Here is a 22197-nt window from a genome sequence, read left to right on the forward strand (position 1 = left end):
ATGCTCTAAACATCTAAACATCTTCCACATTTAAAACAGCTCAGGGATCCAGTCTCCTTATCTCTCTGTCTCTCTCCCTCTGAAAACAGGAAGTAGTTATATTTACAGAGTTATGAAAATCGGACACTAAAGCTACGTTGTTTTTACGCACAGCAGGAGACACGACGCAATCCGCTATTTCTGACATCACCAAAATAACTAGGAAAGCAACAGGGAACCTGCAGCAATACACAGCCCAAATAAACACAACACAAACACCACACAGTCTGCTAAACAACAACACAGACACCAATGACAGTCTGACAAACAAAACACATCCTCAAAGGCAACGAAACACATCACATCCTCAAAGGCAACGAAACACATCACATCCTCAAAGGCAACGAAACACATCACAACCTCAAAGGCAACGAAACACATCACAACCTCAAAGGCAACGAAACACATCACAACCTTAAAGGCAACGAAACACATCACAACCTCAATATCAATTAAACATACAACCTCAAAGGCAACGAAACACATCACAACCTCAATATCAATTAAACATATAAGCACAAAACCAACTAAACACATCACAACCTCAATATCAATTAAACATACAACCTCAAAACCAATTAACATCACAACCTCAACATCAATTAAACATACAACCTCAAAACTAACTAAACACATCACAACCTCAACATCAATTAAACATACCGCAAAACCAATTAAACACTTCACAACCTCAATATCAATTAAACATACAACCTCAAAACCAATTAACCACATCACAACCTCAATATCAATTAAACATACACCTCAAAACCAATTAAACATTTCACAACCTCAATATCATTTAAACATACAACCTCAAAACCAATTAACTGCATCACAACCTCAATATCAATTAAACATATAAGCACAAAACCAATGAACATCACAACCTCAACATCAATTAAACATACCTCATAACCAATTAACCGCATCACAACCTCAATATCAATTAAACATACAACCTCAAAACCAATTAACCACATCACAACCTCAATATCAATTAAACATACAACCTCAAAACCAATTAAACATTTCACAACCTCAATATCAATTAAACATACAACCTCAAAACCAATTAACCACATCACAACCTCAATATCAATTAAACATACAACCTCAAAACCAATTAAACATTTCACAACCTCAATATCAATTAAACATACAACCTCAAAACCAATTAACTGCATCACAACCTCAATATCAATTAAACATATAAGCACAAAACCAATGAACATCACAACCTCAACATCAATTAAACATACAACCTCAAAACCAACTAAACACATCACAACCTCAATATCAATTAAACATACAACCTCAAAACCAATGAAACACATCACAACCTCAATATCAATTAAACATACAACCTCAAAACCAATTAACTGCATCACAACCTCTATATCAATTAAACATACAACCTCAAAACCAATTAACCGCATCACAACCTCAATATCAATTAAACATACAACCTCAAAACCAATTAACTGCATCACAACCTCTATATCAATTAAACATACAACCTCAAAACCAATTAACCGCATCACAACCTCTATATCAATTAAACATACAACCTCAAAACCAATTAACTGCATCACAACCTCAATATCAATTAAACATACAACCTCAAAACCAATTAACCACATCACAACCTCAATATTAATTAAACATACAACCTCAAAACCAATTAACCGCGTCACAACCTCAATATCAATTAAACACAATCTCAAATCATTAGTAACAGAGAGTGGCTTCCTTCAGCCGGCTACAGCTCCTAATTAAAGAAAGCCACTCTCTATTTACTACAAGTGATCTGATGTGATCTTGTGATCCGTTCACTAATTTGATTATGTTTCTGTGTGTTATTACATTATTGGGTTTTATTACATTTACCTTCAGACCGAAACATCTCGGCTAATCAGCTACTTTTAGGTTAAGATTTATTTTTCTGACAAACGTTCAAGAAACCATGACCAGTTTGTTAGTGAGATGCTACGGTCTGTCTTTCTGTTAGTACACAAAAGGTGTCAGGGCAGTTTTAGAGCTGATGATGTCACCGTGACATCTGATGACAGGTCAGGTGATGCAAGCATTTACAGTGTGATGAGAAAAGTCTCGACCTCACAGCAGAGCAGAGCTGTCGCAACAAACGCTTCACTAAAACCCAGACACGCATGCTTCTGCTGCGCTGACCTTACACAGCCAAGAACACTGATCAACTGTGCCTGTAAGAACACTGTACAGAACATTCTACTGCAGAGCTCAAACTGCAGCCCCAAGATTTAAAAACAATAAAATATTTAGACCATAGATCTTTATAAGGATTCTGTTCTGATCTATTTAAACCTAAGGCATTAATAGAGATAGTAATAAGCTAAACATATACAAAATCATCATTTATAGAGTACTTTCTACTGGGAGGAGTCTGTCCCAAACCCTAATCACCAAATCTAAATTTTAGATTTATCATTTAACAGTTCAATTTTTAAATTAAAAAAATATTATTTATAAAACAAATACTTTTTTTATGTCACTATCAAAACATCAAGTGTTTTAGTCCATAGCACCTTTTCAGAGCAGAACAGCTGATAAAAGCACAGCAGAATAATAATAAACACAATGTAAATGTACAATAATGTAAATATTTCCCAGTAATGTAATAACGCCTAAAATGTAATAAAATTTAGCACTTAATCTATTCAAAAATGTAATAAAACCTAATAATGTAATAACATACAGAAATGTAATAAAACTTAGCATAATGTAATAAACCCAATAATGTATTAATATACAGAAATGTAATAAAATTTGGTACTTATCATATTTAAAAAAACAACTGTAATAAAACCCATTAATGTAATAACTTCCCCAATAACGTAACACTTAAGCAATAGAACACAAGGCCACATGTTATGCTGAATAACACTCAGTTGTGATTCGGTTACAGGTTATTTGTGATACCACACGACCTCCAGAGTTCTACTGCTTTAACACAACAGTTCTGCTAAATAAAGAATGAATTAAAGCAAAGAAGCGTTGAACATCATGTCAAACCTGCTTTAATATCGACAAATCCTTCCACCAACAAAGTAGCATCCTTGTGCGTTACGGTCAGCGCGGTACAGCAGGTTTTGTAGTGGACGTTCACGGTATATTCAAATTTTCTCTAAAAATGATCAAACATACATTTTCTCACTCCTGAAAGACAGAGAATATAATACAACCAATGTTTTTTCAGAAACGTTCACTGTTAAATTTTGCTGAACATGATGTTTTGGAAATTCAGATCACGGGCACTTTGTCACCAAGGGAGCGTCTAAACAGCGTATGACATATTTCCCATGTGTTTAGATACAAGAAGGCAAAAATCACATCACTCGTAGTAAAAAGACTACAAAGCCCATTTAAAGGATGCTACAAATTAAAAATAATAATAATGTGCTCCCGAGTGGTGCAACCGTCTAAGCGTTGTCCCTCATCAGGAGATCACGAGTTCGGTCCCTGGTGATGCTACAGCCGTCTGTAGCCGGGAGTCCGAGAGAGCACAATTGGCCTCGCTCTCTCTGGGTGGGTAGGATGGCCCCTCCTTCACCCCCATCACTCAGTGCGATGCTAGTCAGCGCAGGCGTCTGTTAGCTGACGTAACAGATCTGGCGGTTGGCGCTTTCCTCCGAGCGCGTTCGGCTGTCCAGTGACGTTGCGTGAGCGGCAGCTCGAAAAGAAGCGGTGGTTGGTTTCACAGGTCTCGGAGGAAGCCTGTGTTAGCCTTCACCCTCCTAGCGTTGATAGCATCGTGTGATTGGGGGAGTCCTAACTAGCGGGAGGAATTGGAAACGACTAAATTGGGGAGAAAATTGGGTAAAAATACAAAAAAAGAAAAAATAATAATAATAATAATCATTTTTACAAGTGATTCAATGCCATTTCTTTCAGCTAAATACAAGTAAAACTTAGAAAGACGTCCACATTATGCTCTGTTTAGACGCTCCCGTAATGACTGAAGCATCTGTGATCTGCGTTTCTGAAACATTATCTTGAACAAAACTTAACAATAAACAGTTCTGAAACATATTTGTAGTTTGGAAGTGAGAAAACGTAAGTTTGATCATTTCTGGACGTTCATTTCAAGAGAAATGGAGAAGAGAAAGTCGTTTATCCAACAAATGCCATTTTCTGTTTTCTTACGTGGGGAAGTAGAAATGCATCAACGGTCAGCTGTAAATCAGTTGCTGCTTGGCAACCAATGCTCAGCAGAATGATATAGTTATTGAGAAAAATGAGTGCGTTTTCATGCTCTTAATAATCTGATAACTGCACAAAATCAGACTGTGTCACTAACTGGTTCAGTATATTTTCATGCTCTTGGGTAATCAGATAATGGGGAAACTCTGGGTTTACATGAGTCAGGCAGTAATCAGATTTCTGCTTTACAACCAGCCAATAAACAAAACTCAAACGTCATGAGCAGCTTTTTTAAAACATCAAGTCACTTTAGCTGAGCAAAATGAATTTACACAATTTGGTGGAGCGTGTAGTCGGATTCAGCGTCGCTCTAAAAGTGCTGTGCTGCGTCTCGCGGGTGCTGTGTTAAACGCTCTGCTCATGCTCAGACTGAGAGAAACGAAAGAAATCAGAGTGAGAGTTTACAGCACTGAAAACCCCCATTACTGAGCTCAGATCCAACCAATCAGACTGTGCTGTCAGAACTAACTGCTAAATTTCTTAACTGATGTAATATTCTTCCACTGATGATGTAATACCTTTTTAATGTAATGTATTAAGGTATGAGGTATTATGGTGTTATTACAAGTATAAGGGTATTAATAATGTAATGCACTACTTTGTTACATTATTGGGAATTTGCTACATTTTCAGACTAAAAATATTCACTTTCTTATTACATAATTGGGGTTTATTAAAGCTAAACGCAAAACATGCAAAAAATATTTACATCATTGGGTTCTAAACGCCCTACACTGGGGATAAAGCCAAAGGCTACATCCATTTTCCCCCCCTGTTGTGATGTCAGCACTCAAAACAAAAAAGAGTTCCAATATGTGCTTCTGACAGCAGTTTAGAAAAGAAAACCATCCAAGCTTTATGGCACAAAACCTGCTCTTCATACATGCAGTGAGTGTGTTTGTGTGGGCACCTGTGTATGTTAGTTAGAAGTGTCCATAAGAGGCGATGGCAGTAAGTCTGGTATGCTTTAGTGCTGGTGTTGACAGAGTAACGACTGATCTATTTTCCTCGAGTCTGAAGTGTTAGATGGCACCTCTTCAAAGCCTGGTCTGAAAATTCGGGTTATTATTAGGTTATAGGTTAATTTATTACACATACCTCTCCTGCTTCATTCACATCTATAGACTCATCATTTATACATTTGTATAATTTATATGTAAAATGTGTTTTCCATGTTTTTAGGATTCAGTACTGACTTTTACACAAAGTTCTTTATAATAAAAATGTTAAAAATATAAATTTCCAGTGGAATTAAAATGTCTGTGCTTTTACTGTCCGTCTTCTTGGTCATGCACACTGAGGACAGCTCCTAAAAGAGTTGGTATGGCAATAAGTAGATGTTTTGATTAGTGGTTAATTGTTTTAACTTAATTATTGTATTGATTGATGGATGAATTAATTGGTTGGATAACTGATTGGTTTATTTGGTGACTGACTGAGCCACTGAGTCACTGACTGACTGAGCCACTGAGTCACTCACTGACTGACTGACTCACTGAATCACTGAATGACTGACCCACTGATTTACCGACTGACTGAGCCGCTGAGTCACTGACTGACTAAATCACTGACTGACAGAGCCACTGACTGAGTCACCGACTGAGTGACTGACTGACTCACTGACTGACTGAGTCACTGAGCCACTGACTGACTAACTGACTGACTGAGTCACTGACACAGACTGACTGACAAATCGAGCAGTAGTACTTACATGAATCTGGAAGCCATAATTCCTCTGCACTGGGAATTCAGTGACATCATAACAAGTGGACAGATCGATCTCTCCGTCCAGATCGGCAGCCTGGGAAACATGAATGATGTCAGAGGTCTAGAGAACAATTTAAAACATGGGTGGATATTCTAAAACAATCAGATCCAAAAAGAACAGAAATGACGGAAATCATCAAAATGATGGAATCACTTCTCATATTAATAAAGGTTATTCAATAATAATTTGCAGTGTAGACCAAAATGTTATTAAACAGACACCAAAATGTAAACAGATAATTTCATCACAATTTAAAATATTTTGGGAAGACAAATTTATGACATGATACAAAATATAAATGTTATTAAACAATAAAGTGTAATTATCTATGTATAGTAATTCCTTGTCATGACATTACTATCTAATTGGCTAATATCTATTTGATCAATGTGATTAGGCCACCGCTTTTCAAACAGATACTCCAGATATTTCATCATAATTCACTGGAATTGTTGACAGCTCAACTGTGTGAAACCTATGAAACATTAGAAATAGTTTTATACATGTATCTGCAACTAAACTGGTCTTATACCAGACCTACACTAAAAGTATGTGGACACCTGACCATCACACCCATATGAGCTTGTTGTGATGGCCCATTCCAAAACCATGACCATTGGTATACAATTGGCCTTCTCCTTGCGGCTCTAACAGCCTCCACTCTTCTGGGAATCTTTCTACAAGATGTTGGAGAGTGTCTGTGAATTTGTGGTCATTCAGTCTAAAGAGCATTTGTGAGGTCAGACACTGACGTTGGACAAGAGGGTCTGGCTCACAATCAATGTCCCAGTTCATCCCAAAGGTGTGCAGTGGGGTGAAGGTCAGGGCTCTGTGAGGCCACTGGAGTTCCTCCACACCAAACTGGTCACTCCATGTCTTTATGGAGCTGCTTTGTGCACAGGGGCTCAGTCATGCTGGAACAGGAAAGGCTCTTCCCCAAACTGCTGACACAAAGCTGGAAGCAGATAACTGTGTAAAATGTCTTTGTGCTGCAGCATCAACATCACCCTTCACTGGAACTGAGAGCCCAAACCCTGATAAACAGCCCAGCCCATCATCCCTCCTCCACCAAACTCTACTGTTGGCTCTGCATCCCGGTAGGTAACGTTCTCCTGGCATCCACCAAACCCAGATTCATCATCAGACTGACAGATAGAGAAGCTGATTCATCACTCCAGAGAACACGGTTCCACTGCTCCAGAGTCCAGTGGCGGCGTTTTACACCCCTCCAGCCGACACTTGGCATTGAGCATAGTGATCTTAGGCTGTGTGCAGCTGCTCAGCCATGGAGACCCATTTCATGAAGCTCCTGATGTGCAGTTCTTGTGCTGATGTTGCTTCCAGAGGCAGTTTGGAACTCTGTACTGAGTGATGCAACAGGATAGAAGATTTTTATGCACTACGTTCTTCAGCACTTGGCGGTCCCGCTCTGTGAGTTTGTGTGGTTTACCGCTTTGTGGCTGAGCTGTTGTTGCTCAGTTTCACAATAATAGTATTTACAGTTGATGGGCAGATCGAGCAGGGCATAAATTTCACTAACTGACTTGTGGTGAAAGTGGCATCATATGAGAACAGCATGTCTAAAGTCTCTGAGCTCTTCAGTGCGACCTATTCTTCTGCCAGTGTTTGTCTATGGAGACTGGAGGGCTATGTGCTTGAAGTTATACACCTGCTGGCTGAAATACCTGAACTAAGTAATTAGGTGCATACTGGCCATTTCGTGTGTATTACACTTATATTGGTTTTATATTAGACTGTGCTGATATCATTCTCAGTCAGACAGACAGACAGACAGACAGACTGACCTCCTCAGCGATGGAGTCTCTGTAATATCTCAGACTCTGGTCAGTCAAAACAAACCAGTGCTTCTTCCACTGAGGAAGAAAAACAGAGTGGTGTCAGAAGATTCACATCAACCTCTAGAATTTAATAGTAGCTGCTCCAAACATAACTAGCATAAAAACAGCCCGGAATTGGAAGCCCGGGAGGATTTGGGAACACATGTTTGTGCTTCTCCGTATCACAGTGACTCACCAGGCCATCTTCGTACAGTTTGGTCATCCATCCTTTCTTAAAGTTCAGCAGGTCAGGCTGGAGAAGAGAATGAGGAATAACACTCAACATGACCACACATAACATGAACACCTCTTAACAAACAGGTACAAGGTTTCAGCTAACTGGAAAAAGGGAATTCCATCCATTTATAAGACGTAAACAAAGGCATTCAGCGTGGTTTTCCATTCTTAACAAGTCAGAACTGTTCACAGTGGTGGTGATAGGAACCAGACGTCCACCTCTAAAAGCTCCCTCACAGAAAGTTCCTGCATGTAAATGGTTATGAATTCACTGCCTGATGACTGAGACACTGTTTTATGATAGTTTTGAGAACTTAAACTCCATTCATGGTGGAGGGATACATGCAGGGCGCTGTGAGGCAAAATAGTCCCCAAAGAAAACTGATTATTTCAGATTTTCCACTGTTTTCCATCATCAACATTCCATATAAACTCAGAAGACTCGTGTAGGTTCACTGGTGGTTCTGGATAGTAAATAAAATGTCTCTATCTGTGTTGTAGTCATGGCGACCCCTGGTTCCTATCACCACCACTGTAAAGACATCTGAACCATTTCACACCAAACCGCTCTGTATCACTCTGTTTACATCTCACACACTGAGTTATGCAGGAATTTTGAAAAATCATTTTAATTTCCCTTTAATAACTATCAGCTAACTACTAACAGCATGTAAACATCACAGTCAGAGCACAATAAAACAGTGCTTAAGCTCTGAAATGTACTTCTGCAGGGATTCATATGATAAATACATCAATGTATATGGACGTTCACAGTAATCAGTACCATTCAAGAGTTTGGAATCCATGTTTTCAAAAACGTAAGATCAAATTTTTGCAGACAAATGTATAAAATGAGTCTCATGTTTGCATCCTGAGCAACATCACAGATTTCAGATACTCGGTAGAACTCTAGGATGCTGTAAATAAAAATTAAGAAATGTTAGATGTTGGTCCTGAATAACGAACGAAGCTGTAAGATCATAAAATAACTCAGAATGCTGTAAAACATCAAGAATGAATTATAGTTAATAAATGAATATTGTGGAATAAATTGTGGCAATTAGATTTAACTGCACAACATTCAGCCACAGATTTCTGAGTCAAAGTGTGTTTGAAAGAACGCTGTATGAAAACTATACATGCCATCAGTTCCAAAAGCACAAGCACACTAGTCCCATACAGGCTCTGCAATCTTGCAGTTTCACGGTCCCAGCTCAAAATTTCTGACCACTGAAAATGATTAAAAAGTATAGAATAACAAAGACCAGTGAACTGGCTTTGTCAGGTCAAATTAATTACAGTATATTATTTATCAACTTCTTATTCCTAACCATTCAATACTGAAATACTGAATGAAACATCCAAAAATACTATTTTTATCTGGTTTAAATGTTCAAAGCTACATTGTAAAAGTTATTACTGTATATAAAATGAACATTAAACTGAATGGATTCCAAACTTTTGACCAGTAGTGTATACAGTACTAATCACAGTGCACTGTATGTATGAATGTTTTTACAGTCAATGCTAATAATCCATCCAATATTACAGCAGCTCTTCGAACAAGTTCATTTTTTCCATCTATTTCGCCTGGGAGTCAAACTTAGACTCTGTAACAGTCAAGTTCAGTTAACTGCAAATATAATTACACATTCAAATATATGCTTGCAGGTCATCTCACAGATCACCACAGTAAAAGACGAGGATAAACCGTCCAGTGTCCTGTACGTGAAATACCCAGCTCCCTAAAATAACAACTACTAGACTGAAGATTACAGAGATATTATAAACCATTTTATTAAAACACTGAAAGGCAATATCATCATAAAAGTGCTATGTTCATCTCAGCCTGGTCTGGTCCTGTGCAAATCGCCTTATTAAGAGATGCACAGCGGAGCTGTCGCCTAGCGGTTAGCCTCGGGGTACCTTATTCTTATTGAGCTTCATCTGAGCGCTCCTCTTCACGCACATCTGCCCCGCAGTGTTTCTCTCTGTGCGACTGCGTATGAATTGTGCTCAGTGAGGGTGTGCGTGTATATGTTTCAGCTTTCAGAGGCTCGCTCATGCTATTTAAAACCGGGTTGGGGGGGCGGATGGCTGGCAGCTGCCCACACACACAGGAAATACCCTGAGGACTATTCTGAACTCATTCCAGCCAGAAGTGCTAAACCCCTAAGACAAACTGCTGCACTACTACTGGGGATGTTACCGGTTTTAGTGATATACTGCGGTATAAAAGCCAATTACGTGTTTTTTTTAATGAAAGAGTTTAATATTGCTTGTAAACACTGTTTAAATTCCAATAAATACAGTCTGGGTTTGAAATGATTGACAATTTCATGAACCGTCAATAATTTCCATCTATCGCAACGTTGATCAAGCTGCATGACTGAAAGGTCTGAAAATGTGCCATCAGTGGCTTTTACACGCACAAAAGTAAACGCATTTGTTGTGCAGACTGTTTTCTTTTAAGTTTTTTTTAATGGGTAGCATTAGTCCAAGTCCTGAATCGGTCCTGATCCCCATCTGGCTTTAGAATGTTCTGTAGCAGCTCGAGGTAGATCTTTTTTCTTACCCGTGGTCGCGCTTATTAAACTGATAAAACTGTGCTGCAGCCTTAACAGCAGCCTTTAGCCAGCTTCACATGGTCAACACACTACGAACTACCAACCTACCCCAAGCTCTATTAAAGCACTCCAAGACCCAAACCAAGAAATACCAAACCAGGCCAAGAACAACTAAACCATAGCAAGAAGTATCAAATCATACCAAGAACTACCAAACCACACCAAGAACTACCAAACCACACCAAGAACTACCAAACCACACCAAGAACAGCCCAACCACACCAAGAACTACCAAACCACACCAAGAACAGCCCAACCATACCAATAACTACCAAACCACACCAAGAACTACCAAACCACACCAAGAACAGCCCAACCATACCAAGAACTACCAAACCACACCAAGAACTACCAAACCACACCAAGAACAGCCCAACCATACCAAGAACTACCAAACCACACCAAGAACAGCCAAACCACACCAAGAACTACCAAACCACACCAAGAACAGCCAAACCATATCAAGAAGTATCAAATCATACCAAGAACAGCCAAACCATACCAAGAACTACCAAACCACACCAAGAACAGCCAAACCACACCAAGAACTACCAAACCACACCAAGAACAGCCAAACCATACCAAGAACTACCAAACCACACCAAGAACAGCCAAACCATATCAAGAAGTATCAAATCATACCAAGAACAGCCAAACCATACCAAGAACTACCAAACCACACCAAGAACTACCAAACCACACCAAGAACAGCCAAACCATACCAAGAACTACCAAACCACACCAAGAACAGCCAAACCACACCAAGAACAGCCAAACCATATCAAGAACTACCAAACCACACCAAGAACAGCCAAACCATAGCAATAACTACCAAACCACACCAAGAACAGCCAAACCATACCAAGAACTACCAAACCACACCAAGAACAACCAAAACATACCAAGAACAGCCAAACCACACCAAGAACAGCCAAACCATACAAAGAACTACCAAACCACACCAAGAACAGCCAAACCATACCAATAACTACCAAACCACACCAAGAACAGCCAAACCATAGCAATAACTACCAAACCACACCAAGAACAGCCAAACCATAGCAATAACTACCAAACCACACCAAGAACAGCCAAACCATAGCAATAACTACCAAACCACACCAAGAACAGCCAAACCATAGCAATAACTACCAAACCACACCAAGAACAGCCAAACCATACCAAGAACTACCAAACCACACCAAGAACAGCCAAACCATATCAAGAAGTATCAAATCATACCAAGAACAGCCAAACCACACCAAGAACTACCAAACCACACCAAGAACAGCCAAACCACACCAAGAACTACCAAACCACACCAAGAACAGCCAAACCATACCAAGAACTACCAAACCACACCAAGAACAGCCAAACCATATCAAGAAGTATCAAATCATACCAAGAACAGCCAAACCATACCAAGAACTACCAAACCACACCAAGAACAGCCAAACCATACCAAGAACAGCCAAACCACACCAAGAACTACCAAACCACACCAAGAACAGCCAAACCATACCAAGAACTACCAAACCACACCAAGAACAGCCAAACCACACCAAGAACAGCCAAACCATATCAAGAACTACCAAACCACACCAAGAACAGCCAAACCATACAAAGAACTACCAAACCACACCAAGAACAGCCAAACCATACCAAGAACTACCAAACCACACCAAGAACAGCCAAACCATAGCAATAACTACCAAACCACACCAAGAACAGCCAAACCATAGCAATAACTACCAAACCACACCAAGAACAGCCAAACCATACCAAGAACTACCAAACCACACCAAGAACAGCCAAACCATACCAAGAACTACCAAACCACACCAAGAACAGCCAAACCATAGCAATAACTACCAAACCACACCAAGAACAGCCAAACCATAGCAATAACTACCAAACCACACCAAGAACAGCCAAACCATAGCAATAACTACCAAACCACACCAAGAACAGCCAAACCATACCAAGAACTACCAAACCACACCAAGAACTACCAAACCACACCAAGAACAGCCAAACCATAGCAATAACTACCAAACCACACCAAGAACAGCCAAACCATAGCAATAACTACCAAACCACACCAAGAACAGCCAAACCATAGCAATAACTACCAAACCACACCAAGAACAGCCAGACCATACCAATAACTACCAAACCACACCAAGAACAGCCAAACCATACCAAGAACTACCAAACCACACCAAGAACAGCCAAACCATACCAAGAACTACCAAACCACACCAAGAACAGCCAAACCACACCAAGAACAGCCAAACCATACCAAGAACTACCAAACCACACCAAGAACAGCCAAACCATACCAAGAACTACCAAACCACACCAAGAACAGCCAAACCATACCAAGAACTACCAAACCACACCAAGAACAGCCAAACCATAGCAATAACTACCAAACCACACCAAGAACAGCCAAACCATAGCAATAACTACCAAACCACACCAAGAACAGCCAAACCATAGCAATAACTACCAAACCACACCAAGAACAGCCAAACCATACCAAGAACTACCAAACCACACCAAGAACTACCAAACCACACCAAGAACAGCCAAACCATAGCAATAACTACCAAACCACACCAAGAACTACCAAACCATAGCAATAACTACCAAACCACACCAAGAACAGCCAAACCATAGCAATAACTACCAAACCACACCAAGAACAGCCAGACCATACCAATAACTACCAAACCACACCAAGAACAGCCAAACCATACCAAGAACTACCAAACCACACCAAGAACAGCCAAACCATACCAAGAACTACCAAACCACACCAAGAACAGCCAAACCACACCAAGAACAGCCAAACCATACCAAGAACTACCAAACCACACCAAGAACAGCCAAACCATACCAAGAACTACCAAACCACACCAAGAACAGCCAAACCATACCAAGAACTACCAAACCACACCAAGAACAACCTGCCGGGCGGTGTGTTAAATTACTGCAGTAACACCAGATACTTCACCAGCTGTAACACCGCAACTGACTGTACGTTAATCCTGAGATATCTAGGGTTAAAACTGCTATTAGTGTTATACATTTGATTTACCTTATTGATTACATAATTAGTTTCATAATGAATTACAGTGACATTTGATCTACACTCTGATTTACGTTCTGGGATTCAAGGGAAAACCTTTCACTTGGTAATTTCACATTATTTGGAGGGTCTTTAAGATGGTTCTCCAGAATCGCACATCTCATCTACAGAAATGATTCTTTACAGAACCGTCCACTGAAACATTATTTAGAGAACCAGAAGTGGTTCTTCGACATCATCCTCACTAAAGAACCCTTTGAGGTAGATTAGAGTACAGAGTTATGGGGAAGGTAAAAGCAGTTAAAACAGTCCAGCTTGCTGACCGTCATGGATGACTCTGTCACTCTGCGGTCCAGACTCTTTGCCCTCCGGTAACTGGCCAGCGTCGTTCCAGAGATGTCCGGCACGGAACGGGCCGTACTGGCGTCCAAAGACAAATCCTGCACCACAGAACACACAAGCATGGTCAGGGAGAGACGCACCAGGTTTGACGACATAATGTTATCTCTAACAGGGGCTCTCAACCTCTTCCTCTCCAGTGTCCACTGTATTACCACTAGAAAGCAAAGGCCCACAGGAAAAACAATAGAAAATTTTGAGGAAATTTTCAGCACAGAAATGTTTGTGTGCGCATATGACTGAACATCAAATATCAACATATTAGGCCAACATAGTTTTAGACCTAAATTCAGGCAGAAAAGTTGGAAAAATGTTGCTTAATTTGCACTCGGGAGGCCAAATATCTGAGTCAGCACCCCTCACACACCGTTCAATTCTCTCCAACTGTCGACTCCGACTGACCCAAAAATCTGCAGACCAGAGCCGACCAGCTTAGACTCAGCCAGACTGAGAATAGGGGCTAAAATCGGGGTAAAAGTCGTGTAGTGTAACCCCGGCATTAAGCACGCTTGTTTACACTGTCCACTTTAACAGCGACTGGACGAGTCATTTGTTTAATTTCCTATTTAGAAGGAAAGTCAACAGACAGAAGGTCATTTACCCTGGTGAGCTGCTCATTAAACAGTTCAAAAAAGCTTTTTTCAGATTATGGGGAAGATCAAACGTAAGCGTTTCTGTTTGCATATGAGAAAGTGTACCTGTTTCTGGGCAGGCAGACGCCTCTCGCTGCGCCCTGTCCTCTCATTGGTGGCTTTAGGTGAGGGAGAGGACTGCTCAGCTGAGGAGCAGGTCGTGTCCATGTGCTCCAGGCCATCTGCTGACTGCTGTGTCTCGAACCGCTCAATCACCTGAGAACGCCTACCACACACACACACACACACACACACACAGCTCAGTCACATTACAGAACTGTCCAGTAAACAGACCCAAACTCCACTACACACATCACCAAACTGCACCAGCAAACCTCAAAGAGTTTAAGCTTACAACTGATTTTCTGACCATCAAGTAACATTAATTAATCATGAGGATAAAAAACAAAACTTTGGATTAATAAAAAAAGACAGAAAAGTAATCATTATAAGAAGCTTCTGCTTTTATTTATCATAAAATTATAATGAATGGTGTCAGGAATAGATCAGGTTTAATGATTTTGAGATTTTAATTTGGCAAGAACCAGAAACAAACAGGTGAAATAGGTGATCAATACATTTTAAAATCAGTATCAGAAAATCTAAACTAAGCATATTATAGCTGAATAGAGGGACTGAACCCAGTACATTATGGTTTAAACAAGGAACAAAACACAATTTATCATGGTTGAACTGAGGAACTAAACCCAGTACATTATGGTTGAACTGAGGAACTAAACCCAGTACATTATGGTTAAACTGAGGGACCAAACCCAGTATATTATGGTTAAACTGAGGGACTAAACCCAGTACATTATGGTTGAACTGAGGAACTAAACCCAGTACATTATGGTTGAACTGAGGGACTAAACCCAGTACATTATGGTTAAACTGAGGAACTAAACCCAGTACATTATGGTTGAACTGAGGAACTAAACCCAGTACATTATGGTTGAACTGAGGAACTAAACCCAGTACATTATGGTTGAACTGAGGAACTAAACCCAGTACATTATGGTTAAACTGAGGGACCAAACCCAGTATATTATGGTTGAACCGAGGAACTAAACCCAGTACATTATGGTTAAACTGAGGGACCAAACCCAGTATATTATGGTTAAACCGAGGAACTAAACCCATTACATAATGGTTAAATTGAGGGACTAAACCCAAGACATTATGGTTAAACTGAGGGACTAAACCCAAGACATTATGGTTAAACTGATGGAGTAAATCCAGTACATTATGGTTGAACTGAGGGACTAAACCCAGAACATAATGATTGAACTGTGAGACTAAATTAAATACATTCTGACTGAAGTGAAGGTCTAAACCCAGTACACTACATGTGAGTGACTAACTCATATATTGTAGTTGAAATGAGGGACTCAACTCAAGTGATACGTGATAGCTCAATCGAGGGCCTAGTCCCCACACCTAGAGGACTATACCCAATATATTAGAGTTGAACTGAGGTACTAAACCAAATACATTTTGACTGAACTGGGGGATTAAACACATGGCAGCTGAACTGGTTTAAACCTAACACATTATGTCTGAACAGAGAGACTAAATACAATATGTTAAAGCTGAACTGAGGAACTAAACCCAAGACAGTATGGCTTAACTGAGGGACTGAACCCAAGACATTATGGTGAAACTGAGGGACCAAACCCAAAACATTACGGCTTAACTGAGGGACTAAAGCCAATACATTATGGCTTGACTGAGGGATTAAACCTAAGACACTATGATGGAAGTATGAGTGAAGGCTGCAATTAAGGTTCAGATCAGTAATGCCTAAGTGTGTGTGTGTGTGTGTGTGTGTGTGTGTGTGTGTGTGTGTGTGTGTGTGTGTGTGTGTGTGGGCGAGAGAAGGCAGCAGATGGAAGGATGGTGGGAAGCACTCAGGAACCCAGGAACAGCAGCAATGAGCAGCAGGTGTAAGTGTAAGTGTGTGTGTGTGTGTGTGTGTGTGTGTGTGTGTGTGTGTGTGTGTGACAGCGATCCCAGCATTTGGAATGAGAGCAAGCAGAGGAGTCAGTGGGCGTGGCAGGGCGTGGCAGAAGGCAGGAGGGGCGGAGTTTCAGAGGAGCGCCTGAAAGAGAGAAGAAACAGATGAAATAGAGCGCAGAAAGTAAAACAGAGGGAGGAGTGAGAGCATGGAGGAAAAAGAAAAGGACCAATACACACCAAATACACACACACACACACACACACATCAAATACACACACACACACACACACACACACACACACACACATATATACACACACACACACACATATATACACACACACACACACACACACACATATATACACACACACACACACATCAAATACACACACACACACACACACACACACACACATCAAATACACACACACACACACACACACACACACACACATATATACACACACACACAGGGGAGAGCAGGACACAGACTAACACAGTGGAAAGTCCCTTGGATATTCTATGTAGTTTAACAGGTTCCACTACAACGTGCTTTTGGTCATCTTCTCGTGTTCCCATAGCAACATCATCTGTGCATCTTCACAGCAGACAGATGTTCCTCCAGGTGTTTTTATACCATAAAAGTAGTTTTTAATCAGAGGTGTTTGTGATTAGTGAGTTTACAGGATTCACTCCTGTATAATTTAATCTCCTGTCAGTGTCTGGAACACAGAACTGCAGATAAACGGCTCACAGTGAGAGCCAGCCAGGTTAAAGTCCAGCCTCCACACAGGGGGTGGGTGGTTCAGTTTAACACCCTGTTACAGTTTTACCCCCCCAGAGTCCCCCCATATATTTGAAACTGTTCATTTTTTGGACATTTTTTTGCACAGACTCATCAAAAGCTGCAGGTGTCATTCAAACGATATATATTTCAATTATTTATGCATTATATAAAACTGATAAACTTGCTCTTTTGATTTGTGGTCCAAAAATAAATCTGCAACATTCAAAACAGCCTCTATTTACTAATCATATTTACTGTGATAAAATATCTATTTTTTAAGTAGGTTGGGAAGCTTGTCTGGTTCAAACCACACAGAACTGCCCCGAGATTTATAGTAGCTGTGTTCCAAAGCCGAGGCTGCATTTCTCGGCCACTACGTCATACAAGTCTGTTCCAAAGTGAAGGACCCTTCACAGCCTAGAAATGCAGCCTACGTGATTCCAAGGACACATCAGATGTGTCCTTCGGTTACCCACAGTTGATAATGAACGACAAGAAGAAAAAAGAAGGAAAAAAAAACAGAACCAAGAAAAACGTCAGAAAACGAAGCCGTTGGAGAGTTTGTTTCAAAATGTCAGCTGTTCACGGCCTTGAATTCGCCTTATGTAGTGTAAAATGACTGATTAGTTAAAGCTTTCGTCCATATATCGTATACCGTCCGTATGTCGTATTTTATTTAGGAGCATCTGTACGTATGTAGTTTAAGAACATCTCCAGGTCCATTTGTGTGACCAATAGGCTACTAAGGAGGAGTCTTCATAGGACAGACCTACTGAAGACCCGCACTACCTTGACTGCAGCCCAGGCTTTAGAATGCAGCTTGTGATTGCGTCAGTTTACCAGACATTTTAGCGAGTGTGACAACCAACCCCTTAATCTGTTACAGTTAACCCCACATTTGGGCTTAGTTGCGACGATTGTACTCACTCTGCTTTTGGCTGAGTTGTTCAGAAACAGTAGGAGCTCAAAACAAAGTTTACGTCTCCATTTGTAGCAGAGGCGTGAATCTACCTCAAATACTTTTAACATTATTTAGCAGGAAGCAAAATGCACTGTTTCCTGCTCTCTCCTACAGAGAAAATGGGGTGAGAGAGGAAGAGAGGGAGAGAGAGAGAGAGAGACAAACACAGACATATACACAGAAAGAAGACATAAAGAAAACAGAGAAAGAAAAGCAGCAAGGACAGAGACAGAGCAAAGAGGAAAATCATCCCGATCATCCTTCCCAAATACCTCCAAAACAAAAGCACTGATCATTCACTTCACAGTCATGTAAGAGAATGGAATCAGAGCTTCAGCGTGAGCAATGCTGCGCAGCGTCCACTAGATGGAGCTGAAGCCCAGAGACCGGAGCTCGTACGAGCTGTGGAGTCGGAGGCAGGTGCCATGTTGGCTCAGGCTGGAGGGGCAGATGGCATGAAGGCAGCAGGAAACTACGTTACCCACGCTGCACTGTGCTAATGTAGCAGAGGAGCTCAGGGTGTAAAGCTGTCCTACTGAACGCTGTGCCAGACGTCAGGAACTCAAACACAGCTGAAGGAGGAAAAGTGCTCTCCAGCACCGACTTCACATTGGTTTGAGTGCGTGAACCCAACACTGTGTGTGTTTGCATGACTAACATGTGCACAACTAGTTTTGTCAGTGTCTGTATCTTGTGTGCATCAGCTCTGTGTTTGTTTTTAATAGAAAAACAAATAAAGATGAACAAATTAAATGAGAAATGTATAAATATATATTATTTAATCAATATTGGGATCACAATTAAGACGATTACTCATAAACTTTAGAAAAATCATGCATTTATTGAAAGAATTTAATAGAAAAAAGGAAAAAAGGTTAATAAAATAAGTAATATAATATATGTGTATGTGTTCTTGTTTCTATCTGCATCTGCACGTTTTTATCGGAAAACTATTTTTTATCATGATTACGCCTTTCATTCCTCAGTTCTGTATTAGCAGCAAAGCCTCGAACTGTAAACAGTTGCTAGTTCAGCACTAGGTGTAGACTGGAAGGAGAAGAAGTCTAGCCTTTCTCTCACAGCAGCAATAGTAGGACACCCTGCATTCACACCAGCAGCGACGCGATGCGACACGACAAGGTGGCCAGAAGTCATTCTTTTTTTTTATGACAGCTGCCGATTTCTGGACAGGAGGCGCGAACACTGGTGATGCGAAGTGGGCGGAGTCAGTGACGCGACAGAGCGGACTTTAACTTTATGCAAATAAGGAGTGAAGCGACGTGGCAATTACCATTAGTAATTGAGCATTCAGCAGCGTAGTACGCGCTTTACCTCCGCCACTGTGGATCGGTGCGCTCCTTTGTTGGCTCCTAGGTAACTGTTCCTACTAGAGACGGAATAACGGCACCGCAAATAGACAAAATCACAAAGACCAAATACTGTTTTCCTCACAAACTGGCTGCACAGACAGGGGCTAAATAAGAATAAGCACGAAGCATTTCTCACCAGGATTTTTACTTTCAGTGGGAACGCATCTGATTTGTGCTTGGTGTCAGTGAAACCATGGCAACCAACGGTCAGACTGAGTTCAGAAACACCCACAGGCGATGAGCGACCAGCGATTTGGGCAACAAGAGGCGAAAAGTCGCTGCCGGTGTGAACGCCGGGTCAGAGCATACTAGAACAGAAACTAATAACAAAACGTAGCTTTTACTTTCATAAAATCTACATACAGTCTGAGTGAAAATGATTTTAAAATGATTTCTCTCAGCAGCTTTTGACAATAAAACACCAACATTTGAATAAACTAATGAACGTAAATAGAGCAGCCAGTCAAACGTGTTGTTTTCAGTAAAGTTATAAATACTCAGAAAAAGAAATGTTCTAAATGAGATCCGATGTTCTTCTCCTAGACGAGGTTCAGTCCAGTTTGAAATCAGAGTGAGACTGAAGCCAATTTCTCCTGCTTCTGAAATTTGGCTCCTGAGAAATAAAACTCTCTGGACAGCCGTTAAATTCGCAATAACGAGCTGTTCAGACGAGTATACGAGCGAACGAATGGCAGCGGCTTGCAGGTAAATACAGTAACTTAGGGCTGCGTTCACAAGGACCTTTTGATATCAGTCAAAACAAACACATTAATACGCGTTACTCATTTACACATGATGGTACTTGTTGTCTGTTAATGCACTGCTTTCACTGAAACCAATGACAAGACGTCCTTCTGACTCGCGCAGTCCTGTGAACGTCATCCTCATAATTACAGTTTAGCTTACATCAGCATTAAAAACACAATTACAGGAAATGCATTTGAGTAGTTTTCAGTATTAAATGATCTGGAAAAGTATATCATGATGGGATTTCTGGTCATACCTCTCAGCACTACCGTTCGCTAGGGCTCGGTGATTAATCACATTTTATTTTAATTATGATTTCAGCTTCCAACGATTATGAAAACAAGATAATCGAGATCAAACGATCACTGTGCTGCGTTCCATTTCACAGTGATACTCTTATTCTGTATGGGGTTGAATACCCTGCACCCCCTACCTTTACAGCAGCGCTTTCACACCTCCCTCAAAGCCCAAACTCATCTCATTTACTTTTATTTATTATTTCTAAGCATGTTTGGTAGTTTGCAGTAGGTTGTGGAAGTGCATTAGAACAAAGTTGATCTTATTTATTTTTATTATTTTTGTATTGTTTATACATACATAAAAGACAATAAAAGTAAAAAAATGCACAATTTTTCTAAAGTTGATGAGCAATCATCTTAATTGTGACCCCAATATTGATTAAATAATATATATTTATTAATTAAATTACTTATTTTATTTGTTCATCTTTTTTTCTTTTATTTGTTTTTCTTTTAAATTATATTTAAAGTTTTTTAAGGTTCAATAACTGCATGATTTTTCTAAAGTTGATAAGTTGACTGTGTTAAAATAACTGTGATCTCAATATTGATCAAAAATAATCGTGGTTATGATTTCTGCCGTAATCGAGGAGCCCTACTGTGAGCAAGTCTGTAGTAACTGTGAGTAACGGTGTGTCTGACCTGCGCTGGTGTCCGAACAGTCTCTCCACTTCCTCTCTGCCCGGACTCCGGGTTCTCTCTCGGAGCTCCTGCCGCTTCCGCTCCGTCCGGAACGCTTCGCGGTGACTCAGCCTTCGGGCCCGCGGGACGTCCGCCAGCACTGCGTAGCTCCGCCCACCTCGGCCAGTCCTCGCCGCAGACCCGGCCGTGCTCACGGCGGCTCCGCCCACCTGCGCAGAGCCACGCCCCTCCACTCCGGGCTCAGAGTCGAGAGAACTCTGAGAGGAGGACAGCGAGGAGCGCAGGGTGCGCGAGTGTGTGTCGCGCGTGTCGGGGGGTGAGAGCGTGTGGGCGTCGGTGTGGGTGGTGTGTGTGTTAGTGGTGTGTGTGTTGTGTGAGGAGGAGGAGGAGCAGAGCATCGAGTCTGAGGAGCTGTACCTCAGCCGAGAGGAAGAGGAGGATGAAGAGGAGGAAAGAGGGAGGTGCTGAGGAGGCTGCTGCTGTTCTTGTTGAAGTTGTTGTTGTTCTTCAGGTTTGGCCTTCTCCAGTGAGAAGTAGCCGCTCTCCACCCTCGGCTTG

At 40.8% G+C, this 22197-nt stretch overlaps 1 protein-coding gene across 3 annotated transcripts in view; it reads right to left on the reverse strand.

The window, feature by feature from the left end:
* The window catches only part of si:ch73-103b11.2 (early endosome antigen 1), a 73803-nt gene that overhangs the window by 33022 nt on the left and 18584 nt on the right, over positions 1–22197 (reverse strand). For 2 of the 3 annotated variants that reach the window (XM_036561430.1, XM_036561431.1), the window contains exons 6-11: positions 21640–22197; positions 14940–15099; positions 14166–14282; positions 8081–8137; positions 7852–7920; positions 5990–6079 (exon numbers count right to left, since the gene is read on the reverse strand). The exon at positions 21640–22197 is cut by the window's right edge and continues 25 nt beyond it. In XM_036561430.1, coding sequence (XP_036417323.1) covers positions 5990–6079; positions 7852–7920; positions 8081–8137; positions 14166–14282; positions 14940–15099; positions 21640–22037 — 891 coding nt within the window. In that variant the 5' untranslated portion in view covers positions 22038–22197. Of the gene's footprint in view, positions 1–5989; positions 6080–7851; positions 7921–8080; positions 8138–10047; positions 10956–14165; positions 14283–14939; positions 15100–21639 lie in introns of those variants that run through there. The other variant, XM_036561432.1, reaches the window with a different exon arrangement.

This window comes from Colossoma macropomum, unplaced genomic scaffold (assembly GCF_904425465.1).
Source record: "Colossoma macropomum unplaced genomic scaffold, Colossoma_macropomum, whole genome shotgun sequence".
NCBI lineage: Eukaryota > Metazoa > Chordata > Actinopteri > Characiformes > Serrasalmidae > Colossoma > Colossoma macropomum.